Genomic DNA, 24487 nt, shown 5'->3' with positions numbered 1-24487 from the left:
GTCTCAGCAAGTTTTGCATAGGCATGGAAACTGAGCTCCCACTGCCATCTGATCTGTAGACCGAGTCCCTCCAGTCACAGTTAAGGCAGTACGGCAGGGCAGTATGCGGGGAGCTTGCGCAGCCAGTACTGTACCCACTCTGGCTAATCCAGCACCGCTTTCATTTCTCAAAAAGTGTTCAAAGCAAATAAAACACATAAAATGTTGTCTTTTCCTGATGCAGAAACACATCACTTTATGGGCCTGGTTTTTCAGAGCTGCAGTTCCATGGCAGACAGCAATGATAGGAAAGTTACCGTAGATCGACTGACACTGCAAGGCCAAAGGTTTGACCACTCCATTGTCTAGACTTGCTCATGCAGGATTAGATGACGCAGTGGTACCAGCCCCATTGCAGCAGAGCACAGCAGGGCCCCGTTGGCTCTCGCCTTGGCTAGGTTCACAAAGTCACTCTGAGACCCTGGGATTAATAACCACTGGTGCAGTTTATTCACAGACTTGTTCCCACCACCCTTTCACCATCTGCTCCCTGCCTTTTCCCTTTCAGCCCCAGCCCCCTTCCTCTGAGGCTTTCATGTAGACCCAGGCTAATTAGGTGGCAGCTGTCTCTGCTTCCCCAATTAGGGCCAGTTTATCTCCAGCCAGCTCTAATTTATTTCCCTAAATGGGAGCTGGTGTGACAGAGGGCTGAATCAGCAATCCTTTGCCCAGCCCCCAGTCACACCCATCTACAATCATATTTACTTACTTACCTTACAGGGACCTTGTAAGATTTAACTAGTTGATATTTATGGTGCAAAGAATCAGGTAAAGTATTGGGGGGGACTGAGATTAGATGACGAGCTCAGGGAGGTAGACTAGGACTGGGAATTTTTGTGTAGGGGAGCTGAGAGACAGATCAGATGAGGAGCCAGGCAGGAGGAACTGGGACTGGCTGTGCACAGAGAATGAAACTGAATGTGAGGAAGGAAACAGAATTGAAGTTGGGGGAAAATTGGGGCTTGGACAATGAGCCCAGTGGGAGAGATCTGAACTGCCTGAGCAAGGAGATTGGGACTGGAATGAGAAGCCTAACGAGTGGCGATTGGGACCTGATAGGCAAGGACAATGGAACTGGGACAAGGAGCCGGGGTGGGAGAGAGACAGGACTGGGATGGAGGAAGAGCACAGAAGGGGTTACACTTTTGGGGGACAAGCAGAAGAGTCTGTGCCCACTAGAGAATATTCCCTTTTAGTGTCTGGAATGTAATTCAAGATTCCTGAGGCTCATCACCCCTCTGCAATCACCAAATATCTATGAACCCACTGGCACCGTGTTTGTCTTAACCCCATCTCATGCTGGTCTACAGAGAGGATGACAGTGTACTATTGCTATCAGTTATTGTCAGCTCAACGGGCAGAGGTCTGTGCAATAGAAAAGATGGTTACTTACCTCTTGTAACTATTGTACTTCAAGATGTGTTGTTCACATCCATTCCAATTAGGTGTGTGCATTCTGCTTGCCTGGACGTCAGAAACTTTTTCAATTAGCAGCTCCCGTTGGGATGGCAGAGGAGGCCCCTAGATTGGCATCCTTATGGTGCTGTATATAGTACCCTGCCGGCCCAACCCCTCTTCAGTTCCTTCTTGCCATTGACTCCAACAGAGGGGAATGGGGGCGGGTATTGTAATGGACGTGAACAACACATCTCGAAGAACCACAGTTACGAGGGGTAAGTAACCGTCTTTTTTTCGTCGAGTGCTTGGTCACGTCCACTCCAATTAGGTGACTTCCAAGCTGACCATCAGAGGTGGGTAGGAGTCAAGCAATGATTGATTAGAGGACAACCCTGCCAACCGCTGTATGGTCTCTGACCAGTTGGCTGATGGCATAGTGAGCTGTAAACATATGCACTGAGGACCGGGTAGCTGCTTTGCAGATTTCGTGAATCAGAAAGGCAGTCGAAGACGCTTGCACTCTCGTCGAATGGGCTGTGATTGCAGGAGCTGGGAACGTAGTGAGCTCATAGAGCGTGCGAATACAGTCTGTGATCCAGGATGAGATGCACTGAGAAGATACTGGAAGGCCCTTCATTCTATCTGTTATGGCCGAGAACAGTTGGGTTGATTTGTGAAAAGACCTTGTGCACTCTATGTAGAATGCTAGGGCTCTTCGAACATCTAGCATGTGCACGCTCTGCTGCTGCTCCGAACTTGTGTGAGGCTTTGGAAAAAACACAGGTAGGCAGATGTCATGTCCCATGTGGAACTCGGAGACCACTTTGGGGAGGAATCTAGGGTGCGGTCTAAGTTGTACCTTGTCCTTATGAAACACCATGTAAGGGGATTCGGAGGTGAGAGCCTTTAGTTCAGACACTCTCCTCACCAATGTAATGGCCACCAAGAACGCTACCTTCCATGAAAGGTAAAGGAGGGAACAAATGGCCAAGGGCTTGAACGGTAGGCCCATGAGCTTGGAGAGGACAAGGTTCAGAGTCCAGGTTGGTACTGGTGATCAAGAGTAAGCATATACCCTCTCCAACCCCTTGAGGAAATGCACCACCATGGGATTTGTGAATACTGAGCACTCAGATTCCCCTGGATGGAAAGCTGAGATAGCCGCCAGGTGTACTCTGATGGATGAACGTGATAGGCCTTGTTGCTTGAGGCCAAGCAGGTAGTCCAGTATAACCGGGATAGATACCTGGAGCACTAACAAACATCTGGGTTCACACCAGAAAAAGAACCTTTCCCACTTGGCCAAGTACACTGACCTAGGGGAAGGCTTCTTGCTGCCAAGAAGTATCTGTCTCACTAGCTGAGAGCACTGGCACTCAATCAAGTTCAGCCATGGAGCTTCCAAGCCATGAGCTGCAGGGACTGTAGGTTCAGGTGGAGAAGGCGCTCGTGGTCCTGAGTGATCAAGTCCGGATACAGGGATATGACTATTGGGGTGTCTACTGACAGTTTGAGGAGTGTTGTATACCAATGCTGACGTGACCAGGACGGGGCAAGCAGGATCACCATTGATCTGTCCCTGCATATCTTGAGCAAGACCCTGTGGGTCAGCGGGATTGGAGGGAAGGCATACTTCAGGTCCTCTCCCCACTGTATTAAGAACGCATCAGATATGGAGCCTGACTGTGGTTATTGGAATGATCAGAACCGAGGGCACCGTTTGTTGTCCTTGGTGGTAAATAGATTGACTTGGGGATAACCCCACTTTTGGAAAATTGACTGCAGGACATCTGATTGGACTCACAACTTGTGAGCGTGGTAGGACCTGCTGAGGCAATCTTAGGCATTCGTCACCTGGGGAGGTAGGATGCTTCCAGTTGTATGGACTGGGCTATACAGAAGTCCCAGTGGAGAAGAGCCTCACACAGAGGGGTGAGGAGCGAGCTCCGCCCTGTTTGTTTATGTAGAACATGGCGGTTGTGTTGTCTGTCAGGACTGTCATGCTGTGACCTTGCAAAGTGGCGTGAAAGGTTTGACAGGCCAGATGAACTGATCTGAGCTCCTTCAGGTTGATATGGAGGGGTATCTCGTCCTGTGTCCACAGACCTTGTGTTCTCAGTTCCCTTAGGTGTGCATCCCAACCCAAATCTGACACATCTGTTACTATCATCAGTGACGGTTGGGCTGTGACGAAGAGAACTCCAGCACAGACTACGGGTTGGTCCATCCACCAACGTACAGACTCTCGGACTTGCCTGGGTACCATTACTATCATGTCCAGGCTGTCTTGTGCCGGGTGATACATGATGTGAGCCACGCTTGTAGAGGTCTGAGCCTCAGTCTGGCACACTTGACTACATAAGTACAGGCTGCCATATGCCCTATTAACTTCAGGCAACCCTTCACAGTTGTGGTGGGGTATTGTAATATCATTTTGACAATTTGTTCTATGGCCTGAAACCTGGGTTCTGGGAGGCTCTCTTTTGCCTGTACTGAGCCCAATACTGCCCCTATGAATTCTATCCTTTGGGTAGGTATGAGTGATGACTTGCTTATGTTGAGAAGGAGACCCAGTCTGTGAAAGGTGTCCCTGACCAGTGTAACATGGGACTGCACCAGCTCTCTGGAGCACCCTGTCAGCAGCCAGTCGTCGAGGTATGGGTACACTCGAACCCGTCTTTTGTGATGCTACCACCACCATGCTCTTGGTCCAATGCCTGCTATAACTTGAGCGGCCTGAGTCGGCTTTAGAGTCTGAGGAGGCTGAAGGGGAGGACCAAGGTGGTGCCAATGATCCTTGTGCCCCTGTGGGGTGCCAAGAGATGCAGGACGGGGACCGGTGCCAAGAGGATCAGGATAGTGAGCGGCACTGGCTATCCCAAGATCTGGACTGTCCTAGAGAATATGGTGCCGGGAAAGTGTAGGTGCTGAGGGTGCTTCTTCCTCCAGTGCTATAACCTCATGTGGGGTTGTCGGTGCCGGGGAGTGGTACTGAGGCAAGCTCAAACGGGAATGGTGCTGTGAGCAGTGCCGGCTTGGTGACCTCGAGTGGTGCACCATTGCCGGTATCCCTCTGAGTGGCACCCATCTGGATGGTGCTGGAGGCTTCTCCCTGCATGGGAGGGGATTGGGGCCAACAGTTCAATGAGGTCCTTTGCAGCCTCAAATGTGTCAGGCATGGAGCGGGGTTCCAAGACCTCCTCTACACACTGGTCTGCGCTGAAGTCGCCAGGAGCTGGACTCAATGGCGCCTGCAGTGTCAGAGTCAACGGTGCTGGCTCTTGATGGGAAACAGAGTCCTGCCTTTCAGTGTAGGAGCCTGTCTGAGTGTCTTGGTCACTCTTTGAGGAGATTGTCCTCTTTCCCCTTTCTTATGCTGCTTGGCCGGTGCCGGGGAGGTTGAGCGGTGCCAGGGCTGGTCAGCTTGTCTTCGTGCCAGGGATTTACGGTGCCATGGATCTCTACAGCCCAGTGCTGAATCGCGCACCGATGCCAGGGCACTGCTCACCGAGGAGCTTGGGCCCAGTAACGGGCAGTCTGGGGCCGTTGGTTGTAATGCGGCCTCCATGGGCAGCTGCTTAAGACAAAAGTCTCTCTCTCTCTGAGTTTGGGGCTTAAAGGAGTTGTGGGGGTCGCTGTTGGGCATAGATTTGTGGCAGGTAGCGCAAGCGGCTGGAACTAAATCCCAGTCACCTCTAACTAAACTGTACCGAACTAACTTACTAACTATTTAACAACAAACTGTCTAACTGGTAAAACTAGAATGCTAAGGGATCACTCACAAGTGAGTGAGCAAGTTCCAATGCCGCCACGGACAGTAAGAAGGAACTGAAGGGGGGTTGGGCCGGCAGGGTACTATATACAGTGCCATAAGGGTGCCACTCTACAGGGCTCCTCTGCCGTCCCGATGGGAGATGCTAAGGGGAAAAGTTTCTGATGTCCGTGCACGCAGCATGCGCACACCTAATTGGAATGGAATAGCTCAGTGATTTGAGCATTGGCCTGCTAAACCCAGGGTTATAAATTCAATCCTTGAGGGGGGCCATTTAGGGATCTAGGGCAAAAGTCTGTCTGGGGATCAGTCCTGCTTTGAGCAGGGGGTTGGACTAAATGATCTTCTGAAGTCCCTTCCAAGTCTACAATCTAACCCTGTGATTCTAATGTGCAGAGGCCTACCTGTTATCTTGATGGCAGGTGGACAACCTTGGTGTCATTAAAGTGACTGCACAAACTTTGTTTGGATAAACCCAGAGGGTTGTTTGCTAGGCAAACAGGATATGATGAGAGTCCACCCACCCCATTTGCCTGTTTACTTACCGACCGCTTCTGAAAAAAAACCAAGAGGTTATTAAATCCCTACCAGAGGGTTCCTTTTTCATTTGTATTTGGAAGAGTCCCCCCATTTCAGAGGGGGCTTCTTTGTCCAGTTATGAAACTTTCCACTGTGCTAGTTCTCTGCTGCAGTTTTTTCTCTAGCAGAGCCAAGCCTCTCTCAACCCAGGATGCAGACTGTGATGACCCTGATGTCTTTGAAGCTGTGGACATAGCACTGAGAAAATATAACGGAGACAAAACAGATGGCAACCAGTTTGCTCTGTACATGGTGATGGAAGCCAAGAGAATAGTAAGTAAACTTTGCAAAATGCATCTTTGAATATTTTTTTTTTTACTTATGGCTAGATTCTACCCATCTCCCTCACATGGAATCGCACCTTGGTCTGCATGATGTCTCAATGATATCAAAGGAACTGGTTGCAGAGTAAGGTACTAATCACCATGAAAAAGGGTAACAGAATCTGGTTCTGTGTAGTTCTCCTGTTCCTTAATAATAGTGAGCCTTTACTCACACTAGTAAGCAGTTCCTGTCAGTGAGATTACTTCTACCAGGAAATGCTCACCAAGGTGAGAAAAGGGTTCAAAATCTGGCCCTACGAAAAAAAATTTAAATTCTTTTAATTAGGTTGAGGAAAGTACTAAAAGATCTATGAGTAAAGTAGCTCCATTGAAATCAAGGGGGATACTCAAGGAGTAACGAACGACTCAACATGAGAAATGGCATCAGAATCTGGCCCTGTGTTTGCACTATATGGCAGGGTCTCTCAAGTGCCTTCGCTTGCAGAACTAAAAGGTCAGTAAGTTGCAGGACTAAGTAAGGAAACCTGGTTTCTTTTCACAACTATACCACTGACCCAACACTGTTACCATACAAAGTCACTACGTGGGGATACTAACATATCTTTGAGGCCTATAGCAGAAGCATACTTATTATTAAAAGAAACTTGATGTGATCTTGTCTTGAAAAAAGCTGGTTGCAATATGGAAAATCTATTTGGAAATAACTGATCTGACAAACGATAGAAACATTTTGAATCATTTGTGAATATTATGATGGTCTCCAGTCCTGAGTCACATATCTACCTAAAACATCAATCAGTTTCTTGCTCATATATGGTGACAAGTCTAACAAAAGAGTATTTACTCCTGAGGGCCACACAGTGATGATGTTGCTATAAGGATAATGATAAGCACTATTTTACTTGGGAACAACATTAATGTCTTTCTACTGCATTGGATTTTAAAATGTAGATCATCAGAAATAATATATTAATAAGAATATTTAGCACTCAAAGATCTCAAAGCACTTTACCCAGATAAGAAACTGAGCCCAGAGAGGTGAAGTGTCTTGCTCAAGGTCATACAGTAAGCCATTGCTACAGGAGGGACTGGAACCCACATATCCTGACATCTAGACCCCCTTTCTCTAACTACTAGATGACATTGTCTTTTCCGGAAACACAGTAAAAAATACTGCCTGTGTTTTCTAGACTTGCTATGAACCACTTCCTGCTAGAGAAAGGTGGAGGGACTTGAAGAGACTCCCAGAGCAAAGTATCAAGTACTAAAGTCCCGATTATGCAAACACTGTATTTGTTAATGTTAAGCACATAAGTCCAATCATCTTCAATTAGACAACTCACATGTTTAATGTTAAGCACATGCATAAGTCCTTGCAGAATCACAGCCTTAATGATACCTCATTCCTTTCTAGTCTTCTGGTAATACAAATTGTTAATATTCATAACAGTCTATGCTGGACATTTTAATTTTAATGTATACATGTTTATTGCAGTCACTCTTTGCCTTTCCTTATCTAGACACACTGATTTAATTTTACAGAAGATCTGAAGTGAGAATGATGTGTTGCTTTGAATTTTTGATCTGTCTATGTTGGGGGGAGAGAAAGGGAGGAGCAAGAGGGAGGATTGCCAAAGCTCACAAGAGAGATTTGATCTGTTCTTAATTCTTCTTCTAAATATAGTCTAGATTTCTCTTATCACCTGTCCTGCAGTGCTGCATTCATCAAGTAAATGGCTTGTTATTACATGTTCATGTACATTAAGTGTTGATAAGATAATTAAACATAAAGGCTGTCTAGTGGAAGATTGAGCCTGCCCTAATTAAAGACATAGCTGGTGGCAATAATAATGAAATTAATTATTATACCTATCTTGTGGAACTGGAAGGGATCCTGAAAGGTCATGGAGTCCAGCCCCCTGCCTTCACTAGTAGGACCAAGTACTGATTTTGCTTCAGGTCCCTAAGTGGCCCCCTTAAGGGTTGAGCTCATAAACCCTGGGTTTAGCAGGCCAATACTCAAACCACTGAGCTATCCCTCTCCCCTATCAAAATGACAAACAACATAACATAGGGAGCCAGCCCTTTCTCTCATTTACATCTGTTACTTGCCAAAGTAAAGTTATTCCAGATTTACACCAATGTAACAGAGAGCAGAATTTGGCCCATTATGGGCTAGCTCCTCAGCTGGTATAAATTGGCATAGCTCCATTAAGGTCAATGACTCAAGCTGAGGATTCAGCCCATTGTGTTTTTTTCATCCTGCTTTACAGCCTGTGGAAATTATTTCATGCATCACTGAGCTGCAGCTGCTATTTTGTGCACAACAGGAAGTGAGAAAGAACACTGGGCCAAATTCTGCTCTCAATAACACCAGTGCAAATCCAACATAACTCCACTAAAATCAACTAGACTTTAACAGAGTTAACTGTGGTATAATGAAGACAATAATCCTCTTGCTATAGCCAACTGAAACTGCAGGGAGAGTTTAATTCTGCTGAATGTAATTCCCCATGTTCAAATTTGGTCAAGAACAGAAGTTAATATAACAACTCATCTTTTATTATTAAATGCCACAGGATTCCTAGTGACTAAAAATGGCCATCCAAAAGATACATCTTCAAGAACTGCAGTGCCTTCTGATGCCACCTGAGGGCATTGATTCACCATTGAATTTGGAGGGTAGGAGGAAGTGCTTCCTACTGAATTACCAACATCCCATTAACAGCATCTCAAGGATTTTCTCAGAAGGATCCATCCCATCCTTCTACCGACCAGCCCCATCTATTATTAATAAAGGCTGACACAAGCACAATCCAATATGGTAGAGCTGCAGACCACCTAAGCAGCAGCTTATATTTGCTGAATCAGAGAGCACTTGAAATACTAGGATACAAAGGAGTTGAAAACATGGCTGCTTTCTTGCACTATTTTTTCATCCTAGAGACAGTATGTGGAACAACCTAGGCAGTGGCTAAATAGAACAAATGATATAATTAGATATGTTAATTACTGAATCAGAAAGATTTTGAAGATCTGCTCAATAAAGATATTAGCTAATTTAAAGCACACTTTTATCATTCCTTGCTCTACACAGTTCAGTGTGAAAGCCCTTTGAAACCCTTATCCCCTCCAATGACTTGCTGTCTTATCACTATGCAAATGATGACTTGCATCTTGTTTTCTCCAGGCGGGCCCTGGCAAACAGTTCTTTGTGATGTATCGAATAAGAGAGAGCTCTTGTGCTGTTGGGGGAGATAAACTCTGGCACGATTGTGATTACAGAGCATCTGCAGAAGCTGTAAGTGTCTGTCTTCTTTTAAAAAATTCTGTATATGGAAGTAGCAATGTAACCAGCAAGACACCAGACTCTTGGCGATAGAGTGCACTTCTGCTATAAGTGATTCTGAAAATAGTATTGCGGGGTTCCATATTTATTGCTTCTCACTGGAGTTGCAGAGGAAATGTGCTCAGTTTACAAGTAAAATGATGCAGCCTGATTCTCCTCTCACTTATTCCTAACTGATAGCCATTCAAACCCAACCTGGTGTCTGAGAGTCAAGCTGGGCAATTCCTTCTTGCATGCTATGACAGCAATTAAGGTCCTGCAGGTCAAGTCATGCCCTCATTCACAACTGTACAACTCTTGTTGCTGTCAATGGGATTGCACAGGTGTAAATGCTATCAGTTTGTATTCCTTTTGTCCACTAAATATTGGTCACACTTCCCAGTTGTGTTTTATTTATTGCAATAAACTACCACAGGAGTATTTCACAGCAATAAATATGGTGCTAACTGCATTTCTGCATCAGGTGGCTTAAAGACAAATGGTGTCATCTATGTTTGTAGGAATCAGGTGAATGTAAAGCTCAAGTTTACGTTGACAAGACTGAGAAAATCAGTAATGTTACACAGGAATGCAGAATTATCCCAGGTATGTAACTGCTCAGAGTGGCATTATATAGTTGTATTGAATAAAATGAACAACTACAAACTGCAAAATAACTTTGTTGAGATTTCCAGGTGATTTTAAATTGTTGTTTTCAGTGTTGTTGTAGCTGTGTTGGTCCCAGGATATGAGACAAACAAGGTGGGTGACATAATATATTTTATTGGACCAACTTCTGTTGGTGGACAGGACAAGCTTTTGAGCTTCACAGAGCTCTTCCTCAGGTCTAGAGAAGGTCACCAGAGTGACCAAACTAAACACATGGTGGGACAGATTGTTAAGCATAAAGTTGGGCTCCTGGCCAACAGCTGTTGCTCTCCGGCCATCCAGCTCTGAAGGCACCTCCACCACCAGCTGCAGCGCAGAAGTAAGGGTAGCAGTATCGCAACCCCCTCTACAATAATCTTGTGACTCTCCCCGCCCCCGCAACTCCTTTTTGGGTCAGTACCCCTACAATTACACACTGTGAAATTTCAGATTTATATATCTGCAAATATGAAATTTATGATTTTTAAAATCCTATGATCGTCAAATTCCACAAAATGGAGTGTAAGTTTGGTAGGGCCCTAGTCATGAAATCAGTGTCTCTGTTAAGTCCCGGCTTCTTAGTGTCCAACAGAGTTATGAATTTAAGTTCTCATGCTCATCTTCTGGAGGTGTTGTGCACGTTTCCTTTGAGAATGAGGACTGATAGGTCAGCTGTGGAGCGATTGCTGTGTGAAAAACGTTCGCCTATGGGTGATAAGGTGTTTTTGTCTTTTATCATTTTTCTGTGTGAGTTCATTCAAGAGCATAGTGATTGTCTGGTTTCATCCACATAGTTGTTGTGGGGCATTTGATGCACTGGATGAGATAAACCACATGTTGTGATAGGCAGATGAAGGACCCGTGGATCTTGAAAGGTGTGTTGTGAGGGTACTGACCAACATAACCATGGAGAGATCTTTGTAGGTTTTCCATCTGTTGCTCTAGAAGGGTCTGGTGCTGCCTGAGTTGACATGTCCTGGCCTGTGGGGAGCTTGCTTCTAATGATGAGTTTGGGGGTTCTTTGAAGGCCAGAAGAGGTGGTTCAGGAAAGATTTCTTTCAGGATATGGTCCCCATCAAGTATGGGTTGTAATTGTTTGATGATAATCCATATGGGTTCTAGTGTCTGGTAGTAGTTAACAACTGAAAGTGTGCAATTAGTGGGCATTTTTTTTTCTGTTCTCCCAAAGTATTCGGGTGATTCATTCCATGATGCAATCTACTTCTCTGGCGGAGTGTCCTTGTTTAGTGGAAGTGAGGCAAAGTGTGCTCCAAAGACAGTAGCACACCTCCAAAGGGAGGTGCACCACAGCCTGTTCGGGGAGGCTTAGCCTCCCTGGCCTCTTATACCTCACTTAAGAGCATATTCTCTGCTCTCCACCGACAGAAGTTGTTCCAAGAAAAGAGATTACCTCACTTTTCTTGTTTCTCAGGTAATTTTAAAGGTAGGAGCCTGCATCATTCTATTCATAACCTCACAAATTATTTTCCACAGGCTACTACACATTAAAAATGAAATTCCACTCCACTTTCTTATGCAAGCATGTGTTGTGCCAATGGAACACTGAAAGTTGCCATTAAAAATACCTATTATCATGTAATGAAAACCAGAGTCATGGGTGACATGTGACTCCCGCATCTGGGGAGGCTGGGTCTGAATGCCAGAAGCTCCCTAAAAGTGTGGTGGGGGGCACCGGTATCCAGAGTGTGGTCCTGCCCCCTGCTCCACCCTGAGGCCCACCCCCACTCCGCCCCAGACCCCGCTCACGCTTGGCCCCTTCCCCCAAAAACCCTCCCATACCCACTGTTCTCAACTCTCTGCTCCGTCCCTCACTGAGGGTCCCCCTGCCCACACCTCTCTGCCTCTGGGGGTGAAGAGGTGCAAGCAGCAGGCAGAGGGCCGTGGGGAAGAGGTGAAGAGATGACAGGCAGGTGGGTGGGCCGTGGGGGAAGCAAAGGAGAAGTGCAAGCAGTGGGTACCTCAGGAAAAAAGTAGAGCAGGGACAGGAAGAGGAGCAGTGTGGTCAGGACCACGGAGGAAGAGTGGGACACGAGAGAGGGGTCTTGGGGTATAGCATGGACGGGGCACCCTTCCAGTGGCTGCACTCCAAAGATGGCGTGCCGGCAGCACGCCTCCAAAGGGTGGTGTGCCACATCCTGTTTGGTGAGGCCTAGCCTCCCTGGCCTCTTATACCTGCCGCTCATGACCAGAGTCTGCATGAAGAATGTTTTTTAATCCTTTACATTTCAGCTAAATCAAAACTGATTTTCACTGGACTAAGGTACATCTGTGACCTATGGACTGGATATCCCCCAAATTATAAGTCTCTATCCCCACCCCCTGAGGCACAACAGATGTTCAAATAAAGGTAGCAAAAAGCTTTGCTATAGGGCAAAAATGTATCTTTTTTTCACTTTCTTCATACTCAAAAATGGCTGAACTGGTTTTGCTCAAATTTACTCCCCCCAACCCCCAATGACTCTTCTGACTGAGTAAAAAATGAGGAAAAATTCATCCCAAAAAGTAAAAGTCTGTCAGGATTATAATAATCTGAAAAAGGCCCTATGGAATGGAAATATTTAGGCAACCTTAACCCTAGTTGGTGCCACATGGTCTGCTTATAATCAGCACATCCTCCTCCCCACCCCATCCCCCGTATGTGGTGATTAAATTTATGTGTAAACTCCTGTACTAGAAACAAGTTACAGAGATTGAAAGCATCACAGCAGAGATTCTTTCTTTCAGTGTCCATATTTTACTACCAACTACATCATATTTTGTTTCAGATGCATTTGTAAGGCAACGGTGACATCTAGTTGCCAGGAAGGTTAATAAGCGGGATGTGCGTTCCTTGGTTAACTCAAGGAAGGGATGGTTTTGAAAACTGAAAATCTACATTTGAATTGAATATATCAGCTGTGCAGCATCAGAGGCACAGCTGCAGTTTTGCAAAAAGTGTAGATGTTCTTCACTGCTCGTGAAAAGAGCTAAAATTGTGAGTAAGGCCACAGTCGCTTTAGAACAGGATGTGCTGGATGTTTTGGGGCATTCTGATTTGTGACTGCACACAATGACAATAAGGTCAGCTACACTGGTGTAAAGGAGGAGTAGGTAAATTACTTACAGAGGAGTTACTGCAGATTTGCACTGGTGAGAGCAAAATGTTGTCCAATGATCCCCACAGGAAGAGGTAAACAATCAGATCAGTCTGGTGAAGGATTTCACAGCTCAGTCTCTAATGAGTGATATATTGCTCAGCCTTCACTAGTAGAACTTGTCCTTAAAGAGATATTGGGCCAGTTTCTTGGCTAGTGTAAATTGGCATCGTTCCCACCAGCAGGGGATCTGGCCCACAGATTTTACTTAAATTCCACAGAGATCTGATATTGTCTCACGTTGACTCTCAAGGTCACTGAATTATGAAATTAATGTATGCACTGAACTATGAAATTAATTTATGAAAATCCAACTCCTGCTTACAAGGCAGGAAAGGGGGCTAATAAGATTAGTGGCAGGGAACAGAATCTGGAGCCTCCTCCTTCCAGATTGCCTATTCAAATCCAGCCCATCTTGGTGGTGCCTGAAAGTTGATTTCACTTAGTAGGTGGTGGGCAGCCTACGCTGGGGCAATTCAGACAATGCATCTGAAGAGTAGCTGGACCTGCATCTGTAGGGGAGATCTGAGTCACGATGGCCCATCTCAAAAGGTGCCATCTGAAATTGTAATGTCAAGTTTTCTATTGCAGTGTGGTGTGGAGTACAAGCTGCTGCACATTGACTATGAACTCTCTGGTAAAAACCACAACCTCCTGGGGAATCTCCCTTCCCTGCAGCTGCTGCCTGGGGCTGATGGATGACTTCCTCTGTTGCACAGTTTCAAAGCTGCATGCTGTATTTTCACATTAAAAGTAGAGAAGAGCCAGAAACTAAACTTTAGATCCAAAGACTCCTGAACTTGGGTGGGTGAAGGTTTTGGCATCTGAACTCAGATCTGGATCCAGATGTCAAAGGTGCCCCATACAACTATATTGAACTGAGCCAAAAAGTCTGGTTCTGAACACGGGGGGCTGAAATCTGGATCTGTATTTTGCTGCTCAAGCTCTTCGCCAATCAAAAGGAATGAGGATTCTTCCTTAAACTCTCTCGCTTGCTCACAAAAAAAAATTGGGAGCTAAACAACTGAAGCTGTTTTATTAAGCAAAAAGCTGAATTTTTTGGTTGGTTTGTGTTTTTTTCAGTTGAAGGAAAGGTGACTCTTTCCCATGTCCCGTGTCTTGGATGCTATCATCCCATACCGGGGGACAGCCTACAATTGTTACCCATTTTGAGATATGCTATTCGGATCTTTAATAAACAGAGTGACCAATCCTCCCTTTTTGAAGTTGGTGAAATAATAAAAGCCTCCAGGCAGGTTTGTATATCAGATTTTTTTCTTTATTTTATAAAAGATATAAAAAACCAAAGTACCTTCTATCTAACTGTAGTTAGTTCCATTTTACGATAGTAAAATATGTAATATAAAAATAACAATTTTAACTTCTATAGATGGGGACACTGAGGGACAAAAGGCTAAATGCCTGGTTTTTTTCAGTGGTTTTACACATGGCTTCTGAACTGCTACTGAACATAGTTTGTCCTTGTCTCCAGTTTCAACTAAAGGGTTCAGCACTGGTACAGCTGTACACATCACCAACGTATATCGTCAGCAATTGGCATATTTTGTGGTTTAGACAAGGCTAAAGAAAGTGGTTCAGAAAAATAAAAAGCCCACACTCTGGCTGTGAGACAGAAGTGCATTTTTCATTTTGATCTTCAGTGGGAATTTTGAGTGTACAAGAAATGCACATTCAAGTCCTCAAAGTTCCATGTCAATTTGTGTTCCATGAAAGGGTTACATATCTGTGCCAGGGACTCAGCTTAGGCATCGGTATGAGAGAGCTCTAGGATATGTTTCTGATTTGATTTTAAGTATTATATAACTTAACGCAATCTAAGTTTACTTTTCCTTTGCATATTTTAATGCATTTATCTTTTTGTATTGTTCCACAAGTCAGTTTCAGCAACAGTTTAACTTGCTCAAAATATCATGAACCAAATCAATTGTATTAAGAAACCAATTTCCACTCTTTATTTGTTAATGGCATTGATCACCTTAGCTGCAAGACACAGGGGCCTACACATTCCTTAATCCAAGGGGGGCTGCAGTGGAGCAGCTAGAGAGGGGATTGCTATACCACCTACGCATGCTAAACAGTCTTCATGTCAGACTAGAATAAATTAAAGGATTTCCTTGAGATGGACTGAGGAAGGATTATTATGTATTTTTATGTTGATCCGGCATCCCTATCACTTCTGCATATGGGCCCTGATCCAATGAAGTCAATGGGATTTTGGTCTGCTGTGATACAGAGCGGATAAGGCTACTCTGCTGTTCCGTGAGTTGGGTGCAGTAGCCACAAACAGTGAGCTGCATCCTGGGTCCAGGCTGGGGGATGGATTTTGCCTCCCCCTCCTTTCCAGAACTTCACTTCATAAAGTCAGAGTATTTGGGATTCATGTGGATTAGATAAACTGCACCCTTACAGCAGATATTATTGGAAGTTTCCATTTAACAAACAAGAAAGTGACTAAAATCCTGAACAAGACAGAAGAAAATGCCCACGGCATGAAACAATTCTTAGTAAATAATAATGGCAGCACCCCTGATAATAAATGACACCTACAACTCAAAGTTGCATTATTCAGATATTGTTATGCCATGTGCTATACCTAGGATCATAGAAATTGCCACACCAGATCAAACCAGTATCCTCTAGTCCAGTAGCCAGTATCAGATACTTCAAAGGAAGATGTAAGAAACCCTGCACTGTGAAGTGGGTGTGGGAGCGGATTGGAATCTGAACCTGGATCTGGTTACAAATTTCACAGTTAGCCCCTATGACTCAGTTTACCCTACTGTAAAATGAGAAGAATAATTTCCTGCTGCACTGGGCTGTTGTGTGGCTTAACGAGTGCAGAGCAATGTGAAACCCTTGAATGGAAGGCATTACAGATGGGCAAAGTATTATCCTCTTGCTATTTATTTGGTGATTTTATTTAATTCAATATATATTTGAAATAAAAACTATTATCTCCTAAATATTTGTTTCAGGTGGTGGCTGGATGGAATTATGCAATTGAATATGAAGTCAAGGAGACTAGTTGCACCAAGAATAATTTTCAGGATTTAAGTCCTGAGTGCAAACCCATTGTTGGAGGCGTAAGTGGTGGTCACGTACAGTTTATCAAAACAGCTCCTTATGTTGGTAATTAATTACTAAGATTTTGATTCAGCAAAGTATTTAAGCACCTGCTTAACTTAAGGTATGTCTACACTGCAGCTGGTCCATGTCAGCTGATGAAGCTTGGGTCGCAGGGCTATAAAATTGCAGCATAATTGTCCAGGCTCTGGCTGGGTCCAGAGCCCAGGTCCCAGCCCGAGCCCAAATGTCTAGACTGGAATTTTATAGCCCCGCAGTCTGAGCCCCACAAGCTCAAGTCAGCTGACACAGGTCAGCCATGGGTGTTTTATTGCAGCATAGCCATCATGGGTGGCAGGTTTGTAGAAATTTTGGTGGTGCCCCCACCTCAACTTGCCCCCCCCAAAACTCCGCCCCCCAACTGCCCAAGGCTCTGGGAGGGAGTTTGGGTGGGGGAGGAGGTCTGGGGTGCAGGATGGGTGCAGGCGCTGGGAGGGAGTTTGGGGATGGGAGAGGGTGTGGAGGGAGGGGGTGCAGGCTCAGGGAGGGAGTTTCGGGCAGGGAGGGGATGCAGTGGTGGGGCTGGGGATGAGAGGTTTGGGGTGTGGAAGGGGGCTCAGGGCTATGGCAGAGGGTTGGGGTGTGGGCTGAGAGCTGTGGGGTGGGGCTGGGGATGAGGGTTTCATGATGCTGGGGCAGAGAATTAGGGTGTAGGGAGTGAGAGATCTGTCTGGGGCTGGGAATGAGGGGTTTGGGATGTGAGAGGGGCTCCGGACAAGAGTAGGAATCTGGAGGGTGAGGGCTCTGGCTGGGGCTGGGGATGAGGGGTTTGGGGTGTTGGAGAGGCTCAGGGCTAGATCAGAGGGTCAGGGTGCAGTGGAATGAGGGCTCTGTCTGGGACGGGGATAAGGTGTTTGGGGTGTGGGAGGGGCTCAGGGCTAGGGCAGAGGGTTGTGGTGCAGAGGGGTGTGCAGGTTCTATCTGGGTCTGGAGATGAGGGGTTTGTGATGCTGGAGGGACTCAGGGCTAAGGCAGAGGGTTGGAGTGCAGGGGGATGAGGGCTCTGGCTGGGACTGGGGATAAGTCGTTTGGGGTGTTGGAGGGGCTCAGGGCTAGGGTAGAGGATTGCGGGTGCGGTGGGGGGGTGAAAGCTCTGGCTAGGGGTGTGGGCTCCGGGGTGGGGCAGGGCTGAGGATGAGTTTGGGGTGCAGGCAGGCTGCTCCAGGACAGGGGACAGAGAGGAGGACTCCCCCCAGCCCTTTCCCTGCTGGCAGCAGCGAGCTGTGGGGGAGGAGCCCCCCTTTCCTGCTCCCCCCCAGCAGCACACTCACCGCCACCACTGTCACTGCATGTGCTCCTTGGGCCCCACTCAGGTCCAGGAATCTCCCTCGCCTCCCCCATGGTGGGTACCAGGGGGTGCTGCGTGAGCCTCCTCCCCTGCTGTTGTCCCTGACTGTAGCCTCACTGGGAGTGAAGGATGGGACTGCCTCCTTGCCCAGCATGGGGCAGAAGCAGTGACTGGGGCGGGGGGGCCTGTGCTGGCGGAGAGTCTCACCAGAAAAGGGAAGTGCCTGAGGTGGAAGGGCAGGCTCAGAGTCAGTCTGCCCTGGCAGTCGACGTGTGGGGCACTAGGACCCTGCGGCAACAGTTGCTGCAGGGAGGAAGCATGGAGCTGCACAGACACTCTGCTCCCTCCAGCCCTGGGACATGCACAGGGCCAGCAAGGGGGAGCCAGGGGACACTTGGGGGAGGCAGCAGCCGGTGGGGCCGAGGTGGGGAGACCCGGCCCCAAACATTGGTGGAGCTGGGCCCCTGGGCTCTGAATATTGCTGGTGCCCAGGCACCACATGGTTATATAACTTACTGCCCATGGTAGCCATATCCTTAAAGTCAATGGAATTTAACCACAGGCTTAAAAGTTAAACATGTGCTTAAGTGCCATGTTCCTTAGGAATGGATGTCAGCACATGTTTAAGTCCTTTGCTGAATCAAAGCCTAAAAAGGCCATGCCCCTGAAGTGTTGCAAATTCTCTTATGCAGCCTGGCCAAGGGAGCTGCACTGAGAGAGCAGTAATGTGGAAATTCAAATGCTTCAAGCAGATATTTCTTAGGAAAAGCAAGTTGCTAAATTACTGTTATCTGCACTGCAGTCTGTATGGGAAAACTTCTAAGGATATGATAAATAAATACACATGCTCCAGCTAGGCTGTGCCATAAGTTACCAACTGCCTTGGTTATAGGTACATCTTTCAGGAGAATGGTTGCAACAGTCATTCTTCTTCTCCCTAACTGGGGCTAGTGGTGGCAAAAATTGTCTTGTGGATGGAAAAGACCATGCTACCAAAACTCATATTTCACCAAAAACTAGTTGTTCCCAACAAGCGCCTCCGCAGAATACCTTTCCTGTTGCTCATGGGTACCTTGAGAATGCTACTCAATTTTAGAAGTGTTGATGGAAAGGATAAGCAATGACTGCATAGTGAAAGTCTGACCCTGCCCCCCTCTTCTATCTGGATTCAATTTCTGGCTCTGACACTGACTTGCTCTTAACATTCAACAAGTCACTTAACCCGTCTGAGCTTCAGTTTCCCCATCTGTCAAATGGGATATCTGCCTATGTCACACGTATTCAGGAGGGCTACCAGTAATGGCATGTAAGATCGACCCACAAATGGCCTGTAAGACTGGGCCTTAGCCATATAATACTTGAACCATTGAACTTAGCTGCTCATTGGTAGGTATTAGCAGGATAAGCAAGTCCCTTCAGCACGTTTCCAGTAGTTCTGAATTGCTATCTTATGCTGCAAGTTTTACTAGCGTGCGCCCTGGAAATTGTTCACAGCAGTATTAGAAAGACTGGCCTCTCAGGGTATGTCTACACTTCAGTGTAAGCCCAGAGTTCGAACTCGGGCTCAAGCCTAACTCCCCTTCTGTCTGACCACAAATCGCACTCACCCAGGGCTTGGACCCAGGCTCCCAGAACCTCATGGGCATGACTCCAGTGGGCCTGCATCTAGACAGCAAAGAAATGGGGCTTGAATCCTGGGTCCTGGCTTGACTCAGGCCCTCCATGCCTGGGGGGTCCTGGGTCTGAGCCCTGGGTTAGCATGATTTGTGTGTAGACAGAAGAGGGTAAGGCTTGAGCCTGAGTTTGAACCCTGGTCTTACACTGCAGTGTAGACATACCCCAAGGGTATGATTCTGTAGGTACTAAGCATTCTGACCTCCCATTGAAGTCAAAGGGAGTTGTTCAGTATCTTTCAGGACCAACTCAAAACCAGTCCCATTAATCTTTTATCAAAATCTATCTATAAAGACCTCTTCCCATTTTCTCAAAAAGATTTCCCAAGATCATCTTTTCTCCTGATCAGAAATCACTGAACCTGATCTTGATTTCATTCACACTAGCATAGATCAGGAGAAAAGTTACTGGAGACAGTGGAGACCGACTAATGTAAAAGACAGCACAAGTAGGTCTCTCATCTCTCTGCACAACCCAGCGTTTGTTTGCTGTGAAGGAGGGCATCAAAATATTTACAAATGTGCTTCTTAAGTATTTCTAAGAGAAAACAAAGAGCTTTTTTTCCCCCCAACTCAGCATATAGGTACCTGTGAAGCCAAGGCCTATGTGGATCTTAATAACACAATTGTGGATGTTGCACAGAAATGCAAGTTTCCAGGTATGTGAAAACCATCTGTCAATTCACAAATGTTAACAGTCGGTTACAAATACAAACTGAAGAACAACAAAAATGCCAAGAAACTAAAAAAATCATGGAAGGGGAAAAGCTACTCTGCTGGCACAGCAAAACAATAAGGCCTTTTTCCCCCACAATGGAATATTAACAGATAATTTTCTCTTTTCCTACAAGTATTGAAAATGCAGGGGAAAGTTCTCTTCTCTGATCTTTACTCTGCCATATGTCTATGACATGTGAAGCTAGCCGCTGAACCCTGAATGGGGATCAGCAGGGTTGAGCTCAAGGTCAAACCCACCATGAAGATCAGCAAGGCAGCTCAGAGAATATACTTTTCCCTCTAAACTTTATTTACAGATAAAATAAACACCATTATTTCTTTCCTCCTGCACCATCACCACTATCACAGGAGATATCCTTTAAAGAGAAGTCATTATCACATAGTATCTTCAGTAAGCAGTTTTGTCTGTTATGTTTCCAAAAGAACTGTATTTTCCCAGGAGATCTGATCTACCCCTACAAATAGAAGTAGAGCTGCAGTGGGTCTCTATCAGGGGTACATGTACCCTGGGGGTATGCAGAGGTCTTCCAGGGGCTACATCATCTCATCTAGATCAGGGTTCTCAACATTTTTCTTGCTGAGGCCCACCCCAATATGCTATAAAAACTCCACTGCTCACCGGTGCCACACCCCTGGTTTTCTACATATAAAAGCCAGGGCCGGCATTAAGGGTAGCAAGCAGAGCAATTGCCTGGGGCCCCATGCCACAGAGGCCCCCACAAAGCTACGTTGCTCAGGGTTTGACTTCAGCCCTGTGTGGTGGGGCTCAGGGCCCCAGGCTTCAGCCCCATGTGATGGGGCTTTGGCTTTTTGCCCTCAGCCTCAGTGAGTCTAACGCTGGCCCTGCTTGGCGGCCCCCCAGGGGGCCCTGGACCACTGGTTGAGATATTTGCCTAGTTTTACAATAAGCTACATTAAAGGCACTATTGAAATCAGTACAAACTAAAATTTCATACAAACAATGACTGGTTTATACAGCTCTATATACTATACACTGAAATGTAAGTACAATAGTTATATTCCAATCAATTTATTTTATAATTATATGGCAAACATGAGAAAGTAAGCAATTTTTCAGTAAGTGTGTGCTGTGCCACTTGTATTTTTATGTCTGTATTTTTGTAAGCAAGTTGTTTTTAAGTGAGGTGAAACTGGGCTACGCGAGATAAATCAAACTCCTGCAAGGGGTACAGTAGCCTGGAAAGGTTGAGAACCACCGATTTAAAGAACTTTCACAAAGATACAGATATATGAAGAAAGGGAAAAAAAAGGCATAGAGGAACAACCCCTTTAACATGCACAAATTATTACTCCACATTCACAACTTGATTTTGTATGTACAGCACCTCCTTAAATCAAAGAGCCATACCCACTTTGGCTGGTGCTCTCAGAGCCTGTCAACTGGACTCAAGAATTCATCTAGCACTATCGCTGTTTTTATTTCATGTTACATCACTGTCCTTCATTTGATTCTTAAATTTGAAAACTTGAAAACAATTTCTTTTCAGGGGTAAATTATCCCACCTACACCTGATTCATTATTACCCAACACCATACTTCTGACCAGACCATTTTGTCTGTTGTCACTTCTTTTTAGTCTTCTGTTAGGACATAGATTGTTACCATTCCAAGACTTTAGATCTGCAGGTACAGGGTCACTACATGTATCATGTTCTGCTTCCTCACCCATTCATAGACTTGTTTTGCTTCAAGGATTGATTATGAAATTCTTCAAACTACAATCACTCATTGCACATAGTGTGCACTCATAGATTTCAGGGATGAAAGGAGCCTCCTGTTTCCTCTAGTACAGCCCATCACCCAAGTTCAGATGTTTCTCCTGTAACAGTCCACTTGCCACCCTCAATTTGTACTCTCATTTCCATGAGGAGCAGTGTATTTATCAAATGCACTCTTTGACCCTCAGCGCCTAAATTCTGCTTTCTCCTGAACACCTCATTGATGTTACAACACAAACATCTATCAAATCAAGCCCCAAAATATTTTAGGTCCCACCCTAGCAGACTCAAACACAGCCAGGCCTGGCAGAGAGAGATGTCTCCCTCGACGGTTCGCCCAAGCCCAATGCACACTGAATCGTTTGTTCCTTAGATTTACTTGAACCCTGCTGTTTCTTTCAGTTGATGAAACTGCACCTCCTCGCATTTCCATTTGTGCTGGCTGTCCAAAGCCCATCCCAACTGACAGTACAGAATTGGAGGAACCACTGAGAGCTTCCCTGGAGAAGTATAACGAAGAGAGCAATGATGACTTCTATTATAAAGCTGAAGCAATATCATATGCCACCGTGCAGGTTGGGATTCCTCTTTCCTTTTCATGTTCAATTTTATTTAGGACCACCTCTCAATATTTCTTAGAGATGGGCCAAGGATATGGTGAATCAGGGTTATGGTTTAGATTTGGGTTTGAAATCTTGGGAGCTATCTGCCCAAGTGTTTTTACCACTTTGATCACCAGGGTATCTGAATGCCCGTTCTTGCACATTTCAGCCCTCTTAGGATGCATCCAAAAGGATTCTCCTCCCCCACAAAAAATCCATCAACATATTTTTTGTCTTATCTGGACCCAAAACAATAGGGCAGGGCAGGATTCCAATTAAGGAATCTGATGTTTGTTACACCCCTCTTCCTTACCAAACCTTTTGGCATCATTTCATACGGCATCAGAAATAGAAAAGACCTATGAGTAAGATCATCTAGTTCATCCTCCAGGTCAGCATTCTATACCATATATTCTCTGTCTATCCTATAGTAGGTTTTAAAATCCCAAGCAATGGAGCCTTCACTGTTTTACCTTGAGGCTCTGTTAACTTACATCCTGAGTAACGCTCCAGAGCAGTGGTGGGCAACCTGCGGCCGATAGGCCCATCACAGTAATCCGCTGGTGGACGGCAAGACAGTGTTTACATTGACCGTCTGCAGGCATGGCCACCCACAGCTCTCAAAGGCTGCGGTTTGCCATTCCCAGGCAATAGGAGCTGCAGGAACTAGGGCTGTCGATTTAATCCCAGTTAACTCAAGCAATTAACTCAAAATTAATTATGATAAAAAAATTAATTGCAATTAATTGCACTGTTAAACAATATAATATCAATTGAAATTTATTAAATTTTTTGGATGTTTATCTACATTTTCAAATATATTGATTTCTATTTCAACACAGACTACAAAGTGTACAGTGCTCACTTTATATTATTTTTATTACAAATATTTGTCCTGTAAAAATGATTAACAAAAAAAATGTTTTTCAATTCACCTCATACAAGTACTGTAATGCAATAGCTTTATCATGAAAGTTTAACTTACAAATGTAGGGGGGGCAGTTGTTACATAACTGCACTCAAAAACAGAACAATGTAAAACTTTAGAGCCTACAAGTCCACTCAGTCCTACTGCTCATTCAGCCAATCACTAAGACTGGAATGGTGGCTGAAGCATGAAGGGGCAGACAAATGTTTAGCATATCTAGCACGTAAATACCTTGCAATGCTGGCTACAAAAGTGCCATGTGAATGCCTGTTCTCACTTTCAGGTGACATTGTAAATAAGAAGCAGGCAGCAGTATCTCCTGTAAATGTAAACAAACTTGTTTGTCTGCGCGATTGGCTGAAGTAGGACTGAGTGGACTTGTAGGCTCTAAAGCAGGAGTGGGCAAACCTTTTGGCCCAAGGGCCACATCTGGGTATGCAAATTGTATGATGGGCCATGAATGTTCACAAAATTGGGGTTGGGATGCAGGAGGGGTGAGGGCTTTGGCTGGGGATGCAGGCTCTGGGGTGAGGCCAGAAATGAGGACTTCAGGGTGAAGAAGGGAGCTCCAGGCTGGAGAAGGGGGTAGGGGGTGGGATGAGGGCTCCAGCTGGAGGTGCAGGCTCTCGGGTGGAGCTGGGGATGAGGGTTTTGAGGTGCAGGAGAGTGCTCTGTGCTGCGACCAAGGGGTTCGGAGGGTGGGAGCAGAATCAGGGCTGAGGCAGAGGGTTGGGGCATGGGAGGGGCTCAGGGGTGCAGACTCCAGGCAGCACTTACTTCAAGCAGCTCCTGGAAGCAGCGGCATGTCCAGGGGCAGCTCTGTTTTTTGCCGCCCCAAGCACGGCAGTCATACGGATTCACTGGTGTTTCTGTGAGTGATCTGACGGTCCCGTACCTTTGGCATACCCACCGCCGAATTGCCACGGAAGCCGCGGGACTGGCGGACCTCCTGCAGGCATGCCACCGAAGGCTGCCTGACTGCCGTCCTCATGGCGACCAGCATGCCGCCCCCCACAGCTTGCCGCCCAGGCATGCGCTTGCTGCGCTGGTGCCTGGAGCCGCCCCTGGGCATGTCTCCCATCCGGCTCCTAGGCAGAGCTGCAGTCAGGTGGCTTTGTGCACTGCCCCGTCTGCAGATGCCACTCCTACAGCTCCCATTGGCCACAATTCCC

At 46.0% G+C, this 24487-nt stretch overlaps 1 protein-coding gene across 1 annotated transcript in view; it reads left to right on the top strand.

Moving 5' to 3' along the window:
* The first annotated feature begins 2372 nt into the window (after nucleotides 1-2372).
* KNG1 (kininogen 1) overlaps nucleotides 2373-24487 on the top strand; it is a 30173-nt gene continuing 8058 nt past the window's right edge. The window contains exons 1-8 of the mRNA XM_050963729.1: nucleotides 2373-2404; nucleotides 5914-6061; nucleotides 9263-9373; nucleotides 9922-10006; nucleotides 14287-14459; nucleotides 16200-16307; nucleotides 19886-19967; nucleotides 22188-22360. Of these exons, the coding sequence (XP_050819686.1) occupies nucleotides 2373-2404; nucleotides 5914-6061; nucleotides 9263-9373; nucleotides 9922-10006; nucleotides 14287-14459; nucleotides 16200-16307; nucleotides 19886-19967; nucleotides 22188-22360 (912 nt within the window). The remainder of the gene's footprint in view (nucleotides 2405-5913; nucleotides 6062-9262; nucleotides 9374-9921; nucleotides 10007-14286; nucleotides 14460-16199; nucleotides 16308-19885; nucleotides 19968-22187; nucleotides 22361-24487) is intronic.

The sequence above is a fragment of the Gopherus flavomarginatus genome, chromosome 8 (assembly GCF_025201925.1).
Source record: "Gopherus flavomarginatus isolate rGopFla2 chromosome 8, rGopFla2.mat.asm, whole genome shotgun sequence".
Lineage (NCBI taxonomy): Eukaryota > Metazoa > Chordata > Testudines > Testudinidae > Gopherus > Gopherus flavomarginatus.
Note: the sequence above shows the minus strand (reverse complement) of the source record. Positions and strands in the feature narration are given on the sequence as shown.